Source organism: Eleginops maclovinus, chromosome 22 (genome assembly GCF_036324505.1).
Source record: "Eleginops maclovinus isolate JMC-PN-2008 ecotype Puerto Natales chromosome 22, JC_Emac_rtc_rv5, whole genome shotgun sequence".
Taxonomy (NCBI): domain Eukaryota; kingdom Metazoa; phylum Chordata; class Actinopteri; order Perciformes; family Eleginopidae; genus Eleginops; species Eleginops maclovinus.
The window spans coordinates 4,350,775-4,368,149 of NC_086370.1; the positions used below are offsets into that span (position 1 = coordinate 4,350,775).

The 17,375-nt window shown below is 42.0% G+C and overlaps 1 protein-coding gene across 1 annotated transcript in view; it reads left to right on the plus strand.

The window, feature by feature from the left end:
* Nucleotides 1–17,375, plus strand: part of LOC134858530 (adhesion G protein-coupled receptor A3) — a 231,850-nt gene that overhangs the window by 150,839 nt on the left and 63,636 nt on the right. The window contains exons 13-14 of the mRNA XM_063874486.1: nucleotides 9,261–9,471; nucleotides 9,839–10,047. Of these exons, the coding sequence (XP_063730556.1) occupies nucleotides 9,261–9,471; nucleotides 9,839–10,047 (420 nt within the window). The remainder of the gene's footprint in view (nucleotides 1–9,260; nucleotides 9,472–9,838; nucleotides 10,048–17,375) is intronic.

Sequence of the window (17,375 nt, forward strand, 5' to 3'; positions counted from 1 at the left end):
AGAAGTAGCAGTCCTCCTCGGCCGACATCACAGAAGGCTCTGTGGCAATGATCGTGGACCCCCGGCTCCCTAGGGCCATGTGGCCTATTGGGCGCATCGTCAAAGTCCACCCCAGCCCTGATGGTCACATCCGGTCCGCGGATGTGAAGGTCAGAGACCGCACCTACACCCGACCTGTCGCCCGGCTGGTGATTCTGCCAGCTCTTCCAGTTGGTGAAGAGAGTCGTCCCCCTTAGAGTAGCCTTTTCGTTGTTGCAAATGTACCACGTACATTTGAGGGCGGCTGTAGAAAAGGCTATGGACTTTTAGGTTTACAAGTGGTTTTCCCTGTTTATTTAATGCACTTCCTGAGTTCAGCCTTATGACTCTTATTTTGACATGGTAGTTTCAGGATGTGACATCACGTATTCCTCCATCATTGTTAGTTCCGATGCCATGATTCAGAGTTACCTGACTTCAGAAAGTTTCCTTCATCCAAAGTAATCCTGGTGTTTGTGTGCATAAATGACCAACAATCACGCAAACATGCGAACAAACCTGTAACTATGTATAAACTGAAGTTTAATAGAAGAAAGTCAAGTTTAATCCACCCGTCTGGCGTCATCCTTTCCAACCAAACCCCCCCCCATTCAACATCTTCAGGGCTTACGTAGTGCTCCAGCCGGCACTCCTTGATTGTGTTCGATGGAAACTGAACGGCGCAACCTATCAGTTTAATATACAGTCCAATCACCTGCTATCTCCCCTACACCACCAGAGCCCATACATTGAAAAGTTTGTACTTCCTGTCTTCTTCTGCTGTTCCTGTTAGTGTTTACTTTCTTTCTTACTTCTTATGCTGTTCTCATGAGTGTTTGCTTCCTGTTTGTCTGCTCATTGGCTCATGAAGACAAAATGGCATAAGTACCCATATGTAGCTCATACAGCATGCACAGTTGAGTTTTCCCTTAAGCCCCGCCCCCGATCTCAGCTCTCGGTTCAGCAGAATGAGAATGGTAAGAAAATAAATCTGGATTCTGCTTTTCAACTTTGAGACCCTAATGATTAAAATAAGTGTTATAAAGGTGTTCTTGGTGGGTAGTTTTTTTAGTTTGGACTGATACGGAAGTTACAGTACCTCCCGTTGTCCCCCACACATATTTGTCTCAGCATCCGGTGCATTTCCTGGGGGCGCAGTCTTCTTCTGCTAACTGTTCACTTCCTGCATGTCTTATACGGCACTGCCTGTTAGTGTGTACTTCCTGTCTGTCTTCTTCTGCTGTTCCTGTTAGTGTTTACTTCCTGTCTGTCTGTCTTCTACTGTTGTGCCTGTTAGAGTTTACTTTCTGTCTGTCTGTCTTCTTCTGCTGTTCATGTTAGTGTTTACTTCCTGTCTGTCTTCTTCTGCTGTTCCTGTTAGTGTTTACTTCCTGTCTGTCTTCTTTTGCTGTTCCTGTTAGTATTTACTTCCTGTCTGTCTTCTTCTGCTGTTCATGTTAGTGTTTACTTCATGTCTGTCTTCTTCTGCTGTTCATGTTAGTGTTTACTTCCTGTCTGTCTGTCTTCTACTGCTGTTCCTGTTAGTGTTTACTTCCTGTATGTCTGTCTGTCTGTCTGTCTTCTACTGCTGTTCCTTTTAGTGCTTACTTCCTGTATGTCTGTCTTCTTCTGCTGTTCATGTTAGTGTTTACTTCCTGTCTGTCTTCTACTGCTGTTCCTGTTAGTGTTTACTTCCTGTATGTCTGTCTGTCTGTCTGTCTTCTACTGCTGTTCCTTTTAGTGTTTACTTCCTGTATGTCTGTCTTCTTCTGCTGTTCATGTTAGTGTTTACTTCCTGTCTGTCTTCTACTGCTGTTCCTGTTAGTGTTTACTTCCTGTCTGTGTATCTGTCTGTGTGTCTGTCTGTGTGTCTGTCTGTGTGTCTGTGTGTCTGTGTGTCTGTCTGTCTGTCTGTCTGTCTGTCTGTCTGTCTGTCTGTCTGTCTGTCTGTCTGTCTGTCTGTCTGTCTGTCTGTCTGTCTGTCTGTCTGTCTGTCTGTCTTCATCTGCTGTTCCTTTTAGTGTTTACTTCCTGTATGTCTGTCTGTCTGTATGTCTGTCTGTCTGTCTGTCTTCCTCTGCTGTTTCCGTTAGTGTATACTTCCTGTCTGTCTTCCTCTGCTGTTCCCGTTAGTGTTTACTTCCTGTCTGTCTTCCTCTGCTGTTTCCGTTAGTGTATACTTCCTGTCTGTCTTCCTCTGCTGTTCCTGTTAGTGTTTACTTCCTGTCTGTCTTCCTCTGCTGTTCCCGTTAGTGTTTACTTCATGTCTGTCTTCCTCTGCTGATTTCTCTAAGCAAAGTTTGTTCTAATATCTATCTACATTCATGCACATAATTCAAAAAGCAATGCCTAGACAAATAATACGATTGGACCTAAAATACATTATCATTCAATTTGATAATCATTAGTTGTGCAATTTCAAAATGTTGGCAATAGAACACCGTGAGGTCTCCTCCAACTACTTATGCTATTTTGTCATTCAGCACTCCCTGTTTCATTTCCTGTTACTTATCTCTTTTCAGTGTCATCACTTCCTGCCCTTGAGTTTTGAGTTTCCCTGTCTGTGTGATCATATCCTAGGTTTCCTAGTGTATTTAGTCTGATGCACAATCCCTTGCTGCCAATTTAGCTTAGTACCTCTGTGTCCAATGTTCCAGCAGTTTTTCTTAGTGATAAGTTTTCCTCGTTTCCTGAACCTGCTACGTTTAGCTGACCCAGCCTTTAGCCTACTCCTCGTTTGTTTTAGTTTGACTGAGCTCCCGTGTATGGAACTCTTCCACAACAAAACTAATTTTGTTTCTGAGTCATGCTGTTTGCCTGTGTTCCAAACAGCCGGTACAACACATTAAGTTGTCAGAGGACCTATTATCAATCTAGGAAGATATGTAGATTCATAGGTGAATATTAGGAAATTAGTCAGCATTGAAGTGTACCACTTTCGATTCCCTTGTCTCAAATTCATAGGTTTTTTTATAACACTTTTTTGGTGAGATACCTGAAATAAGGTCTGTGTTGTACACAAGCCAAGAGATGTTGAGGCTTTGCTCTACAGAACAAAATATGTCAGTAAATACCCCTCACAAATATCTGAAACTTGTGTGTCATAAAAAAGTTGCTAAAAAGTGACTAAATGAGACTTCTAAACATCCTCACATTAAGTCATGCAAACATGACGTAGTTTGTTTATAGCCTAGCATTAGCTTTGTACTTCTGGCGATTTCCTTTAAGCTTCAAAAATCATAAATATGGCGTTAACGTGTGGAGATTAACCTGCTGAACAAAACGTGTAAGTATCATAATCATGCATTTTCCCGAAGTATTTTTTGTTCAATATTCTAAAATCCAATAGAAAAATCCCTTTTTTAGTTTGCCTACAAAGATGCGTCATCACTGCACCACTCTGTATTGAACAGAAACTCTCTGTGTGGATTGATACGACCATGTCTGAATATGTCCTCTTCTCTGTTGGACTGTAGGAATAAACAGGAGATGAGTCATAGGATTTTTCTTTGTTGTTTTCTTTGTGTGCCCGAATAGTTTCTGATCATTACAGTGCTTCACGAAAACATATGCTTTCAGAGACATTCAGTCCTGAGTCACAGACTAGTCATCATTAATAATGGGCATGTTGGCTGCACTGACGTGGGATTGAGAGACTGATCAGACAAACAAAAAAAAAACCTTCCTGGATACGCAGGAAGCAGATAATGGAGGATGCATTTTTGCTTTGATTAATATTGTGAATTATCATTTTCTGTCTCAAAGGGGTCCGCTCCTTTTGGCTCATTATCAATCGCCCTGCAGCTAATGTTGTTAGTGATGCTTCCAAACCATTCATTTGTAATCCACAGTGTCTTTTTAATACCCAACTGTTGCTGTTTCCTGAATTCAGTGTATTTTTCTGTTTAGATACAACCCTGTGATGTGACAGCTTGAGTCACATTTGACTGAGGAGAGCGTTGCTGACAGCTGAAGCACATCTCTGCCTCTCCAAAGAGCCTGATTTCCTGCTTCAAATCTGCTCAAATGCTGCCCTCCCTCCCTCCACCCCACAACCTGTCTGGAGGAAACAGACTCTGTTGTTGGCATGGCAACCGTGTAGTGTAGGGCTGTGTTTAATTTCTACCCGATAAGTAATGCTAACAACGCTATGACGTAAAGGGAGAAAAATGCCTTTCAAGCTGCAGCCATGGCAATCACTGTAATTATGTAATTATGTTTCTTTTGTGGATTTGTTGTATGTGTACTATACAAATACCAACCTCCAGCTCCAGTAGAGGTCTTTCCAAATGTTTCTCGTGACCAAACTGTGATTCATTTTCAGGTTCTGAGACATTAAGGGAAGAAATGACCCCCCTAAAGTCTCCTGATGTCTACCTATTTGCCATGGCCACCGAGTCTTTGACCACGTCTGCATTGACAGTACTGCCAATGATTACAAAGAAGAAATTATGCAAATCTCCCATGGTGCTCGTCAGCACTTCTCCTTGGCCGGGGCCGAGCTCAGCGGGCTGCCCTTTGAGCAAAACTCATTCCATTTATCGTTAATTTTCAAGTTGCCGCCTTTGCAAATAAATAAATGTATCTCTCCCGCAGATGTATCTACAGGCACAGAGCTCTTTTTTTTGTTCTTCAAATTTTATGAAACAGGCTCCCAAATTTCCACCTCTTTGTCTAAATACATATCGGCATTAATCCCCCTCTGTGAAGTCACGGAGCGGCGTTTGAGCGGGATGTTTATGCTGTGATTTGGTGGATGCCCCGGGTCAAACAGCGCTGTTGTGTTTTGCCCTGCAGGCTGTTTTGCAGCTTTGTGGTTTCTATCGAGCAGTGCTGTGCATCAAGGAGCAGGTGGGGGGGGGGGGGGTGGAGGAGAGGAAGCAGCCTGAAATAGGAGCTGACATTCACCTGGATGCCCTCTGTTAGGAAAGGAAGGGAACAAAATAAATAAGAGAATGATCCTGAGGCTAGAGCAAGGTACAGAGCGAAGCCCGTGATTACGGTTACTAAGGCTACAACATGCTGCCCTGTCGGGTGAGGGAGGGGCTTGGAGGAAGGTCAGATGGGTGAGGTACAACCGGCTAAATCAGCTCAGAAGTGTGAGGTCCCCGGTGGCGTCGGGGTTGAGGAAAAATAGTTGTTTAGGTTGATCAGGAGGAACATAGATTCTCGCTTAGAACGGGACCTTGTGCACACTGTGGCTTATAGCACGCCCTCTGGGCTGTAAATCCCTTTGATACGCCACATAAAGAGGATAAAAGATGTAGAAAGAGATGAGGAGACAAGTATACGAGATAAGATTTATTTTTGTGAGTTGCACAACTTAAAAACATTCCCCCCGGGGATGGAGGTCAACGGGTATCTGTGTGTGACAAGATACCCCTCGGACAGCACGGCGGCCCGGTCTCCGACTTTAACTCTCAAATCCTCCTTGCCTCAGTCTCTTGATGTCTGAATCCCATGACGTCCTGGAAACAGACTGCCAAGCTCTAGCTGTTTGCAGAAAGGAAATGATGCAACATAAATTTCAAGGCGAGGATTCTGTCTTTCCTCCGCTCCCCACACAAACACGCTGCAGGATGGAAATCAATAACCTTTCAAGAGTGAGTCAATGCAGAAACTGGTGGCGAACAAACCCAATGCTGTTAAATCAAATCTGCTACTCACATAAGGGAGGGGGGGTAATGTAAAGACACTGTGCTTAAACACGCCGTTGCTCTTTGTCACCCATGTATAGTGTTTATATTAAGGGTAATAGAAGGGCCAGGGGAATAAAAGCAAGCTGGTTTCTGGAATAGAATGAAGCCAACTGCAGGGCCAGGCACCATCATACACTGTACACAGCATGGTGACAGGGTGTCCGTGTATCATTGCTAAGTCTTAGATTGTATTCATCAGGTGTCTGAGCACCAGGGTCTTTTTTCAATTGATTCCAAACAGAACAGAGCACATGCCGTCGGAAGTTGGCACATATCTGAGCGCTATAAATGCTTCTACTTTACTTTACTTCTATTTATTTAATTATCCTGTGTGGAACTATACTGTCCTGTTTTTTTTTTCATTCTTATTCTGTTGCTGCTTTAACAACTGAATTTCCCCACGGGGATTAATAAAGGTACATCTTATCTTATCTTCTACTGAAAAGTGCCACTGACGTCACAGTAGATATTGCATGGAAAGCTTTTTTTTTGGCCTTCTTTCATCTGTCAGATGGAAACTATCATAACAAAGAAGAAAAAGCCTTTTTGTCGAAGCAGATCGAAAGGGAGGACCCCATAAAAAAGAAAGCACATACAAACGTACGACCAAATCCATGTCTATCAACAGCGGTGATACTTTGTTGAGATATCGTTATCTTGAAAAAAATAGAATAGTTTTTTTGATGCAATGCTGGGCTCCCCAGTGCCCTCCTGCCAGAAAAAGCAGTAGGCCTATATGGTCACCAAATTTAAAGATAAGGCTTTAACTTGTATTGAAACGTCAATCAATTATTCAAACATCTTCAAATTCAAATTCTGTTACGGGAAGCAGGATTTTCAAGTGTTTTTTATTAAGGCGAAAAAGGCTTATGTGGGAGGGCCAGGGAGCACTGCTCGGGTCTAAGAGAAGTAAATGAAACAGGGAAACGCCTTTAACATGCATTATTTTAAATGGCCAGCAGGAGGCTAGTTGTGAATAAACAAATTGATCTTTAACCCTCATTATCCAGCTGAGTGTTCTATGTGTTCTTGTCTTGCAACTCTAACTGTGTGCTTTCAGTGCATCGAAGTAAATTGTAACATCTTGGGTCACCCCGTCCCCAAAAAAAAACAAGATTGCAATGGCCAGAACGCCAAACTCGAGGTAATATACTGAGTAAGTAAACCAGTAGTGACGTCCTCTAGAAAAAAAACACTTGTAAAACTAAATCTATGGCTGAAACTGGTACCAGGCAATGTTTACGAGTTGTTTATGATCATTTTGTCCAGGATCCAGGATTACACAGTAATTATGTTTTATTCATTCATGTTGGTTTTAGTAAAGTTGTCTCAAATGGACTTGACTGGAATAGAGTGGTCACTGCACCACTCCATTTTTGCTTCTTCCTGGAAATAAGCTACAAAAACCCTAAAAAGTCATAAGAACAGACAAACGTCCTCTCGTTGGACTTGTATAGAAACCTGGCCATCTTTCTCCTGGGCATTGATTGGGCTAAGCAGCTCCTCTTGAACTGTACGGCCACTTAATGGGCATCCACATCCATTCTGAGCCGGAAGCTTTGCTGCCCTTAAGGCTCAGAGCGCTGAACCCGTCACGCTGTAGTGTGAGGTGATGGAAATCTGAACAAAAAGGCAAGCCCCCGCGCAACAAACACAGTCTTTACCTCCTCTACGAACACATCGTCATCCTCGTCATTAGCATCATTCTCCATTAGGGTCGCTTACTGGATAAACAAGGTTTTTGCTTCTTCCTGGAAATCTAATTCATGATGCAGAAATTCCCAAACAAACTTTACTTGAAAGTCACTGACCACAAGATTAATTAAATTACACATGACATCATGTGCGTCATCAAGGCTTTTCTTTTAGGTTTGCCTTTGAAACATCAAAGCGTTCATTTTTATTTGGCCATGATACGCCAGTCGTAATTATAGTATCTTTTTTCTCGAGGTTCCCTAATGCATCTATTAAAGAGACAGGATATCAATCAATCTGGCCCACATTTTCTTTATTTTCTTGTCAATATATATATTTGTTGCATATTTTTGCCTTTAAGCTCCCGAAACAAACACAAGATGTGTTTACAGGTAATCTTTTGTAACCAATCGGCTTAAGGCACTACCTTAAACAGCGGCTCTGGCTTGTGGTGAAATGGGTCTCTCCAAATCAGAGGGTCAGTGGTTTGATGCCAAGCCCCTGCAGTTGCTGTAATATGTCAATGTGTCCTTGGGCAAGATACTAAACACAATGGTAAGGTGTATGTAGATAGCTTTGGAAGGAAGTACGATGATGACAAAACACTAGAATTGTAATCGGAGAGCTGTGCAGATTTGAAAAGAGGTATAGTGTTGAGCAAAAATGTGCAAAAAAAAAAATATATAACATTGAGCATTAACAAGATGTTTCCCAGCTTTGGTTATATAATTAATTAATGTTTAGGGATCCCTAAAACAACACTATTTATGATAACAATTTCTGTTTTTTTTCTAAAGATGATTTCTTCATTTCTTGCCTTTTAGCCCTGGAAATACATCTGGGAAATGTGGGGTACAAGCCATTTGGCATAACCAATCAACTCAGCTCATGTATGGCATTTTTGTAATGTAATAATGTATATGAAAATGTAGAAGAGCCACTCTAGATTTATATCTGAAATATTGTGCTCCCCAGAGCCTGTGCAGATGCATCACCTGATAGATGCGTAAGTGCACGGCCACATGTGTAGCCATTTTTCTGCTGACAGCACTATTTTGGAGGCTTTTTTTATTATTAAACTTAATCTTATGGCAGAGTTAAGTGCTGCCTGTCCTGAGTGCAGCCACTCGCAGTTCCACACACCCTTGAGCAACATGTCTGCCCACCAGTGGGATAAATCCAACTAAAGCTGCATGTGGCAAAGTTCATGCAGGCATTGTTGATGTTTTTTTAATATATCATTTATTGGGACAGGAAGTAACATGTAATGTTCAGTATGCAGAGCTGCACGGCACAGCTGATCAGAGGGATTGTGGCTCTTGAATGCAACTCTGATGGGACTTTTGGATGCACAGGGGATTGTTGGAAGGGATTGTGCTTGTAGTAACAGGAATAAGAAGCACGTTTACATGATTACTTTGCACTTGTTCTCAAAGATGGAGACACCTGACTATAACCAAGCCATGCCCCTTTTTTCTCCTAGAAACCCTTTCCCCCCTAAATAATGCCAGGGCTGTTTTTTGGTGTGTTTATAGTCGCTGGAAAGAAGATAAAGTCAGACCGGTTGTCTCTTTAAATCAAGCTGCAGTGTTGATGTGCCCTCAAGCTGAAATGGTAAGAACCATTTCCACCTCTGCGGCAGGGAGCCTGACCAAATAGGCGCACTAGAGCGCTTCAAACGTGATTCTCATTCCCTTGGTCACTTGTGGTCTATGGTCGCCTCCACTCCTGGAGAGGGAAATAAATCACCAGTGTTTTTTTTTCCATGGGAGTTTGTTTTTCCCCCTGCGCATCTCGGAGACATTATTTAATTTTTATTCTCCCCTCTTTTTTTTCTTCCACCCGCAGAACTCAGTGGCAGTCGCCTCAATCCATTTACCGCTGGCTGGTACGCCTATCTCCTCCTCTGCGTTGCAATCTGTTGATAACTCCACTTGCAAGCTGCAGTTTATTGTGTTTCGCAATGGGAAACTCTTCCCTTGCACGGGCAATTCGTCCAATCTCGCAGACGATGGGAAGCGTAGGAGCGTTTCGACACCAGTTGCTTTCACCAAATTAGGTAAGAGGAAATCCATTTTTATCATCATCATGCCCGTGATGTCAACGCTGCACTGTAATGCCGACATGCTTACACACGCACACACACATGCACTGTGGATCAGTTTTGGCTCTGCGCAACATGTCGGAGCTTCGCAGCAATAGTGTGCCAAAATATCTCAATTACTTCCTGTTTAATTCAAATGAATCACACACAGCATTTCATCCACTGATGCATTTCTATATAATAAAAATGTCACTTTCCTTAAGTTCACTTCGCACAACTGCAGTAACCTGAGCAATTACGCGTGTTTGTGCGCGCCACCCTTGTCCACGCTGCTTTTCCAGACTTTCCACTTGGTTTCCTTAATTGAATGTGTTTCTTGCAGATGGGTGCAGCCTGGGGAGCGCCGTGCACACCGTTACTATTGCTCTCAGGCACTTCGCACTGGGTGTAGACCCCACCGCAGCCTATTGGGATTTTGACCTGCTGGATGGACACGGTGGCTGGAGGGCAGAGGGCTGCCACATAACAGGCTCCGGGGGCAACACGACCACCATTCATTGCACCCATCATAATAACTTTGCTGTGCTAATGGTGAGTAGCCATACCCAGTGTCATTCATTTTTTAGCACCCCCTACACATCTCCCACTACTTAGGGCCTATTGTGGATCTTTTTTTTTTCTCTCACCATGGAATAACGCGTTTTAAGAGGCAGGGACCTCTTAAGGTTATTGTTGCTCCTCAGCAGAGGGGAAGGATTTGTCAAATGCGCTACGGGGATTTATTGGCTTTGGAGTAAGCGCTACGCTAAATTCCCTCCCTGTATCCTGGAAATGAGAAGTTGCGTGTGTTGTATAGTCTGCCACCTTTTTCCAAAAAGCAGCACAGCGATAGAAGCGAAGCTCGAGAGAAGGAGCGCCTTGTCAGGAGCTATTCGCCTCCGAGCGCAAGTGGTGTGCTAATTGGTTGCAACCATCGCACAGCAAAAAAAAAAAAAAAAAATGTTGGACTGTAAAGCGTAGCATCGTTTCTTCTGTGGGCTCGACGCCGCCGAGATGCCTTCTCCTCCTGACGACGTCCCCCTGTTCAAATTGATTTCATGAGGATAATACCAAAAGCGCTATGGCATCGCATCGCCCAGTCGCTCCATAGAGAGAGCCGCTGCGCCTGGTGGTGGTCCGCTTTTTTTTTGGATGAAAAGCAATCCTCCGGATGTTTACCGAAGAGTGGGATTCGTTAGACTGGGAGGTCAGTTTCTCGGCAGAGCATGAAAAGTGTTTGGCTTGAGATGTCGTTTTTGCTTTCCGAGTTTTTTATTTTTTATATACCTGCATATTTCATGAAACCGCTGTTCAATTCCGTTGTTGTGTTCGGGCTGCCTCCGGAGGGGAGGAAGGAAAAAAAAAAAAGCCGCATAGGAATGGAGAAAAGAGTGGGGTATACGTAGGGGGAAGAAAACATAGGGTGCTTGGGGGGGGGGGGGGGGGGGGGGGGTTGTGATGTGTGGAATACTAAGCTGCTCTCAGATGGAGAGCAGATGTCAGTTTGTCATTGTGCATGTATTTTGCTATCAAACGCGGGCTTTGGGGAGGTGCGCCGTCAATGGGCACCTGACTGTCGGAATAAAGCGAGATGTGTCAAATATTCCTGGCAGCACATGAATGATTTGAACTTCAACACACGTCCGATTGGTAGTGGTAGCTATGATAGAGAGACTTCACAGGGGAAGGGGTGTCCACATTTTGTGATATTTGGGAGAGTTCGCGCCGGGGATTGCGTGAATGCAGTCACCACACCCGCCTGGTCTCTGCAGTGCCCAGAAAAGGACCCTTATTTACGGACTCGTGACATCATTCTCCTGTTGTCCTCATCTCAAATACAGACTATTGTAAAAATGACCCTTGTAGCCTTTTACATAGGGTTCTGCCAGTACCAGACCTGTTGCATGATCTTTTCATGTTCAACTGAGAGGCATTTGGCTGCAAGTTCAGTAAAGGAGCCTTTTTTTCAGAATTTAAGGAGGCTTCTTGGTGAATTTGTTACATGAGTTGGCTGCTTTGGTGTTTTGAGGGGAAATCAGAGTTACAAAGTAAAAAGTTCCTGTGGCAATGCTACAAAAAGGTGTGTTTGCATTACTGAAGTTTGCTTTGTTTGATCAGTATCTCTAATATAGCTGAATCACCTTCCATGTGATGCAGCTGTGTTCCTCCTCAGATCAGCTGTCTGCGGGATACAGGGTGCGGATCCATCTCATGGTGCATCTGTGATGTTGAGCAAACTGACCGAGGGTTAGCCTCAAAGCGTGACAGCTTTGAAAGATGAATAATGCAACAAAATTATTTCAAAAAGCTGGGTTGGGGATAATGTTTCTTTCAATGTGAAATATCCAATTCCTGTTGATGTGGACCCTATCACATTCACTTCTGATGGGGCTGTGTTAAGTCTGCAAATAGCATGACAACCCCACACGGTTCTGAGGTGTTTGGGATATAAAAAGTACTTTAATGAGAGTCTTTAGAGTGGAATTACATGCCAGAGAGCCCTCCCCACCCCTGACTTTGTGATCAGAATGCGAAACGACAGACTTTGGATGAGATCTATGTGGAAAAAACTGGACAGAAAGGCTTTTGTTTGATCCCTGATGTGGATTTAGAAGTGTGATACTTAAATACAATTTAGATGTTCTCAAATAATAAACAACTACTGACTTGTTACACTAAAGCCAGATGCAGATTATCCCAGATTTGGGTCAGGTATTGAAAGACAGCATGCAAATGTATTTTTTCCTGCACTGAGCTGAACTTCTTCTGGATTTCAGCACCATGGACAGCTCCGATGCATTTCCTTGTCTCCTTCACCCGCCCCCCCTCCTCTGCCTGAAGGGAGGGCTGACTCACTGGTTTACAGCAATGCAGCCTCATCATCTGTCTTCATCACATTGACATGTCTCACCCCCCCCCCCCCCCCCCCCCCTTTTTAACCCCACCTATTATCAACCACGCTAGCTCCATTTCTTTATTATTTGATGTGATAGTGCATTTGATTGCTGCAACGCTCCCACTGTTTAATATGCAGGAGCAGACCTTTACAACGAAGGGGGGAGATAGGCCTTTTGCAAGTATCCAATCACATCAAAGGCCCTAAGGCCACGGTCCAATAAGGAAAGAGCGGTTCACAGATGTATTCCCTTACTTACACTCTACAGGATTTAATGAATATGTAAAGTGAGGAAACGTGAGGCTCCTCTACAGCGCAGTTACAGTAGAACAGGTGCTGGCTAAACTCCATTACAGTCAGGATGTGATTGTGGACTAAACATCTGTATCTGTGAGTGGATGGCTATTGTCAATTTTGCCATAGATTGCAGGAATTACGATGAAGAACACCGATAAAGTAGTTGTCAAGATAGTCCAGTGGTGGAAGTTAAATTATTATTATTATTATTATTATTATTATTATTATTATTATTATTATTATTATTATTATTATTATTATTATTATTATTATTCTGTTGAAGAGGCCCTATTCTGCTTTTTGCGGTTTTCCCTTTCCTGTAGTGTGTTATATAGGTTTGTGTGCATGTAAATTGTCTGCAAATACCTAAAATCCCTGTGTCAAAGGGGAGTTTCTCTCCCACACACTCCCCACCTGCCTGAAACACCTCTATTGTTTTCTTTTAACCTCCGCAACCTAGTGACATCACAATGTAAAAATCGCACTTCTATTGGCTAGGGCTTCAACACATTGTACGTGAAGGGGTGGGGACCAATCACTAAAGAGCTGACCTATTTATCACCGGATAGGAAAGGGAAAAGTACAAAAGCATAATAAGGCCTCCTAATTTCAAACCATGTGTGATTTGGTCATGGCTTTGCCAGCTGTAGTAATATCTTATTTTTGCTTGGCCCGGATTTTTCATGAAATCCGCTTCCAATGCACTAGTTAAATAGGGGTCTGCCCATCAAAGTGTCCATTATTTGATCCCTAGTCAACAGGTCAAAGTAGTCCTGGGCAAGATCCTTAACCCTGTAGGCGTGTCTACTGTTCCGTAACTTTTGATTACCTCAATATTAAATGCATTGCAAATGTATCAGTAAAAATATATCAGTAACAGCTTTTATTTCAGTGTATTATGTTACACAACAGAAAATGTGACCTTAGAAAAGAAGAACTCAAGAGGTTTAGCATAACAAATGTGTGCCCTAAATAAAAGTATAATAACTGTCATTATTCTGCATTTAAAAAAGGATACTTGTAAAAATAATGAAAGTAGCCTAAATGAAAACCAAAGACATAATTCAGGCAGTAAGTGTACTTATAATATTTTACTATTTATTTTAACAGTACCATAACATTGTAATTCCACTCATTGTAATCTCATACAAAATATAATAACAGTAATCAGAAAGTGTTTTGATGTAACTGTAAGGGAATTCAGTTTCCTTTTGTTCCATCATTATTACATAATCATGTTACATGTAATCCGTTACACCCCAAGTTTAGTAATATAACAATTTAAGTATATAAAATTGTGCTCAAACAAAACACAATTGACTTGTGTGTGCTGCTGCTGCTGCACCTCCAACTTGAACTCAACCAACCAAGACAGGATCCCATCTAGATGCATTAGTTCTCATTGGCTGAGCCTTCCATCAGGCTGGATGACATTACTGCTGACTGCCGGAGCTGACCACAAGGTCTCCAGTACAGAGGGACAGATTGTGGGAATCCATCCGTTCATTCTCCATAGAGCTAATCCCTATGACCACGAAAACACAGAAATATCCAAGCTTCACTTTACAAACAATACATCAGCTCTTCTTTTAGACGCTGAATGTGCACTGCCAATAAAATCTGAATGAGAGTTAGAATGAATACATGTTAGCAGGGTGGAGGAGATAAAAGTCTTTCAGTGGAGAGGAATTCATTGTGATTGCAAAACAGCCTTTAAGAGAGTTGTTTACTCAAATCCAATCCCCTTTGGTGCCTTTCTTGTTGAGCAATTATGGCTAATACACAAATACTGTAAGTTGTGCAGGCAGGATGTGTGCTGCTAATGAAAAATAACCTCCTGGCAGCTTTCAGATCTTCTGCCGCTCACACACACTGTTTTCTAGTTTGTTTCTATTTTTCGGCATATAGCAATCTCAAAGCCATGTGTCCTCATTAGTCCTTAGTCCAAATCCTCCGTTCGCGGCAGACGTAATGAGACAACAAGCCGGTTTCCGTCGATTCGCTACCAGCAGGCCCCCCGCTTCGCCCGGGGTTAACTTTATCCCCCTTATGCCCTGGACTACTCTATCTGGGAGAGATGTTTTAATACTAAAGGAGCTTTGGCTGTGTGTGTTTAAGGAATTGAAGGGATTTACAGTGATAATGACGATGACCTGTTTAGATGTGGAACAGTGTCTCACGGCACCGTGTTGACATGTTCTGTTGATGTGAGAGGGTAAGAGGGACGGGGTGATGACAGACTGTGATACCGACAGGGGAGGAGGGGGGGGGCGAGGCCTTGTGGTTGTGGATTATAAAAGAAGTATAGCGCGACGTACACTATGCACCTGATAGATTATGCAGGGAAACAAATGGTGATACAAACAGCAGAAAATTCGCAAATTCATTTGAAAAAAACACATTTATTTAAGTACTGTACTTTAAGGGGGCCTATTGTTCATTTTTTGGGGGGTTCACCTTTCCATAGTGTGTTTTATAGGTTTTTCTGCCATTTAATTTTGCACTAAGATATAATTTGATGCCAATATGTTTGGATATTTGCTCGAATACAATTCTGAATGCATGACTTTTGCTTGTACTTTTACAATTTGATATAGCTACTTTTACTTACATTTTTTATTAAATCTGAGTTCTTCTTCCACCTCTTGGTTTTACCATAGACAGAAGTAGATGCAGTCACATGGCTTTACCCACTGGTTTGTGAATTATGGTTTTTGGCAGTTTTGATCTAGAAGTAACACAACAGGGTGCTGGAAACTACAACCAAATGCTGAATGGGTTCAATTGACTGATCAGCTTAGACCATTGAGTGATTAATCAGTGCAGACTTACTATTTACTCATCCAGTCGAATATACTATGTATAATAATTACACATAGGTATCATGAAGTTAGCAGGCATGGGGAGTAACTGAAAAAACATCATCAAACACAGATTACAGTGACATCTCCCCAAAATGGTGGATTACTAGCAGGATAACAATGTAAGTAAAAACCTAAAAAGATCATATAGTGTTTTTAGTAAAGGATCAAATGTTGTCGCTCATCTGTAAACTGTTCTGAATACTTTAAGAATGAATCTATATGTCTACTGCCTGAATCTGCTTTATGGTTTGACTTTCTTTGGTGCATTTGTTCTGTTTTTAATTCAGCAGGTGAACCTATATGTTCATAAAATAGTGTGTTAGCTCAAATGTGTGTGTTAAACTAAAATGGGTTTTTGGCTACTGCCTGAGAAAAAAAATGATGCTTTTATCTTTTGAAAAGCCTTGAGTGTGATATTTTAGCTGTCACCCTCTTGTTTTTTTAGGGGCCAGAAGTGACTCGAGAGGGTAGTGCAAAGTACAAAAGAACACTGAACAAACAAATTCTTATTTTACGTTTAGCTTCAAGAACTGAAAACACTCTGTAGTACGGTTAAACCAAACTGGACAATGTCGCGGTAGCAGCCTTTCAATGACCATATCCTGAAGCAAACCCTGCTTAATAGTCCATTTAACTCTAAATGGGACCATCGTTTATGAAATGAACATCATGATTTAAGACTTGTAAGGAGTTATTAAGACCATAAAGTAATGTTTACTGAGGAAAGAAATACAATTAGAAGTAGCATTCATTCTCAAAGACTTCAATACAACTCGACTCCATTGTAAAAAAAAATGTATTACATACTATTGAATTACTTTTCTTTTTGAAATGCTTCACAATACTGTGTATATCATATTGCTACTAGTGAAAGTGTCCCTGCTGGCCATTAGAAGGAATAAAGTCACTTCTTCAATGACTGTTTTTTACTTGTGTACAGATTAAACAGGCAATATTTCATGGCAAAAGCTTTACAGGTGCTGGTAGATTGTGTTACCTTTTGAAAGAGCCAGGCTAGCTGTTACCAGTTTATGCTAAATTAAGCTATCCGTCTGCTGGCTGTAGCTTAATATTTCAACAAATAGACAAGCCAGTAGTATCCATGTTCTCATTAAACTCTTAGCAGAAAGCCACAATGTGATTGTCCTTAAAAGATGTTGCTTAAAGACATGGATACACATGTAACTAACAGGATGTGAGGGATCGGTGTTTGTGTTGGTGTTGAGCTCGCTCATAATTACGCAGCTTAAGCTAATTCTCAGAGTAAAGGCTAATTATTTTCAACCCACTTAGCATTGGTTACCTTTCACCCTTTACCTGGCTTGCACTTGTTCCAAACATGGCATCTGACAGAAGAGCACTAATCCTCCCCCTCCTCCCCTCCACACACTGAGGCTTACTTCTGTGCTCTGCCGTGTGAACTCGCAGCACATCAGTCAAGGTTTATCTAAGGTTAATATTTAATTCATTTTTTAACTTGTTGTACAGATTAAACAGGCAACATATGATGGTAAAAGGTAAAGCTTTAGAGGTGCTGGTAGATTTTGTTACCTTTTACCAATTTATGCTAAACTAAGCTATCCGTCTCCTGGCTGTAGCTTGATATTTCAATTAATAGACATGTCTGTTGTATCCATTTTCTCATTAAGCCGTGAATCTGATTGTCCTAAAAAGATGTTGCTTAAAGACATTGATACACATGTAACTAACAGGATGTGAGGGATCGGTGTTTGTGTTGGTGTTGAGCCCGCTCATAATTACGCAGTTTAAGCTAATTCTTGGAGTAAACGCTAATTATTTTCAGCCCACTTAGCATCGGCTAC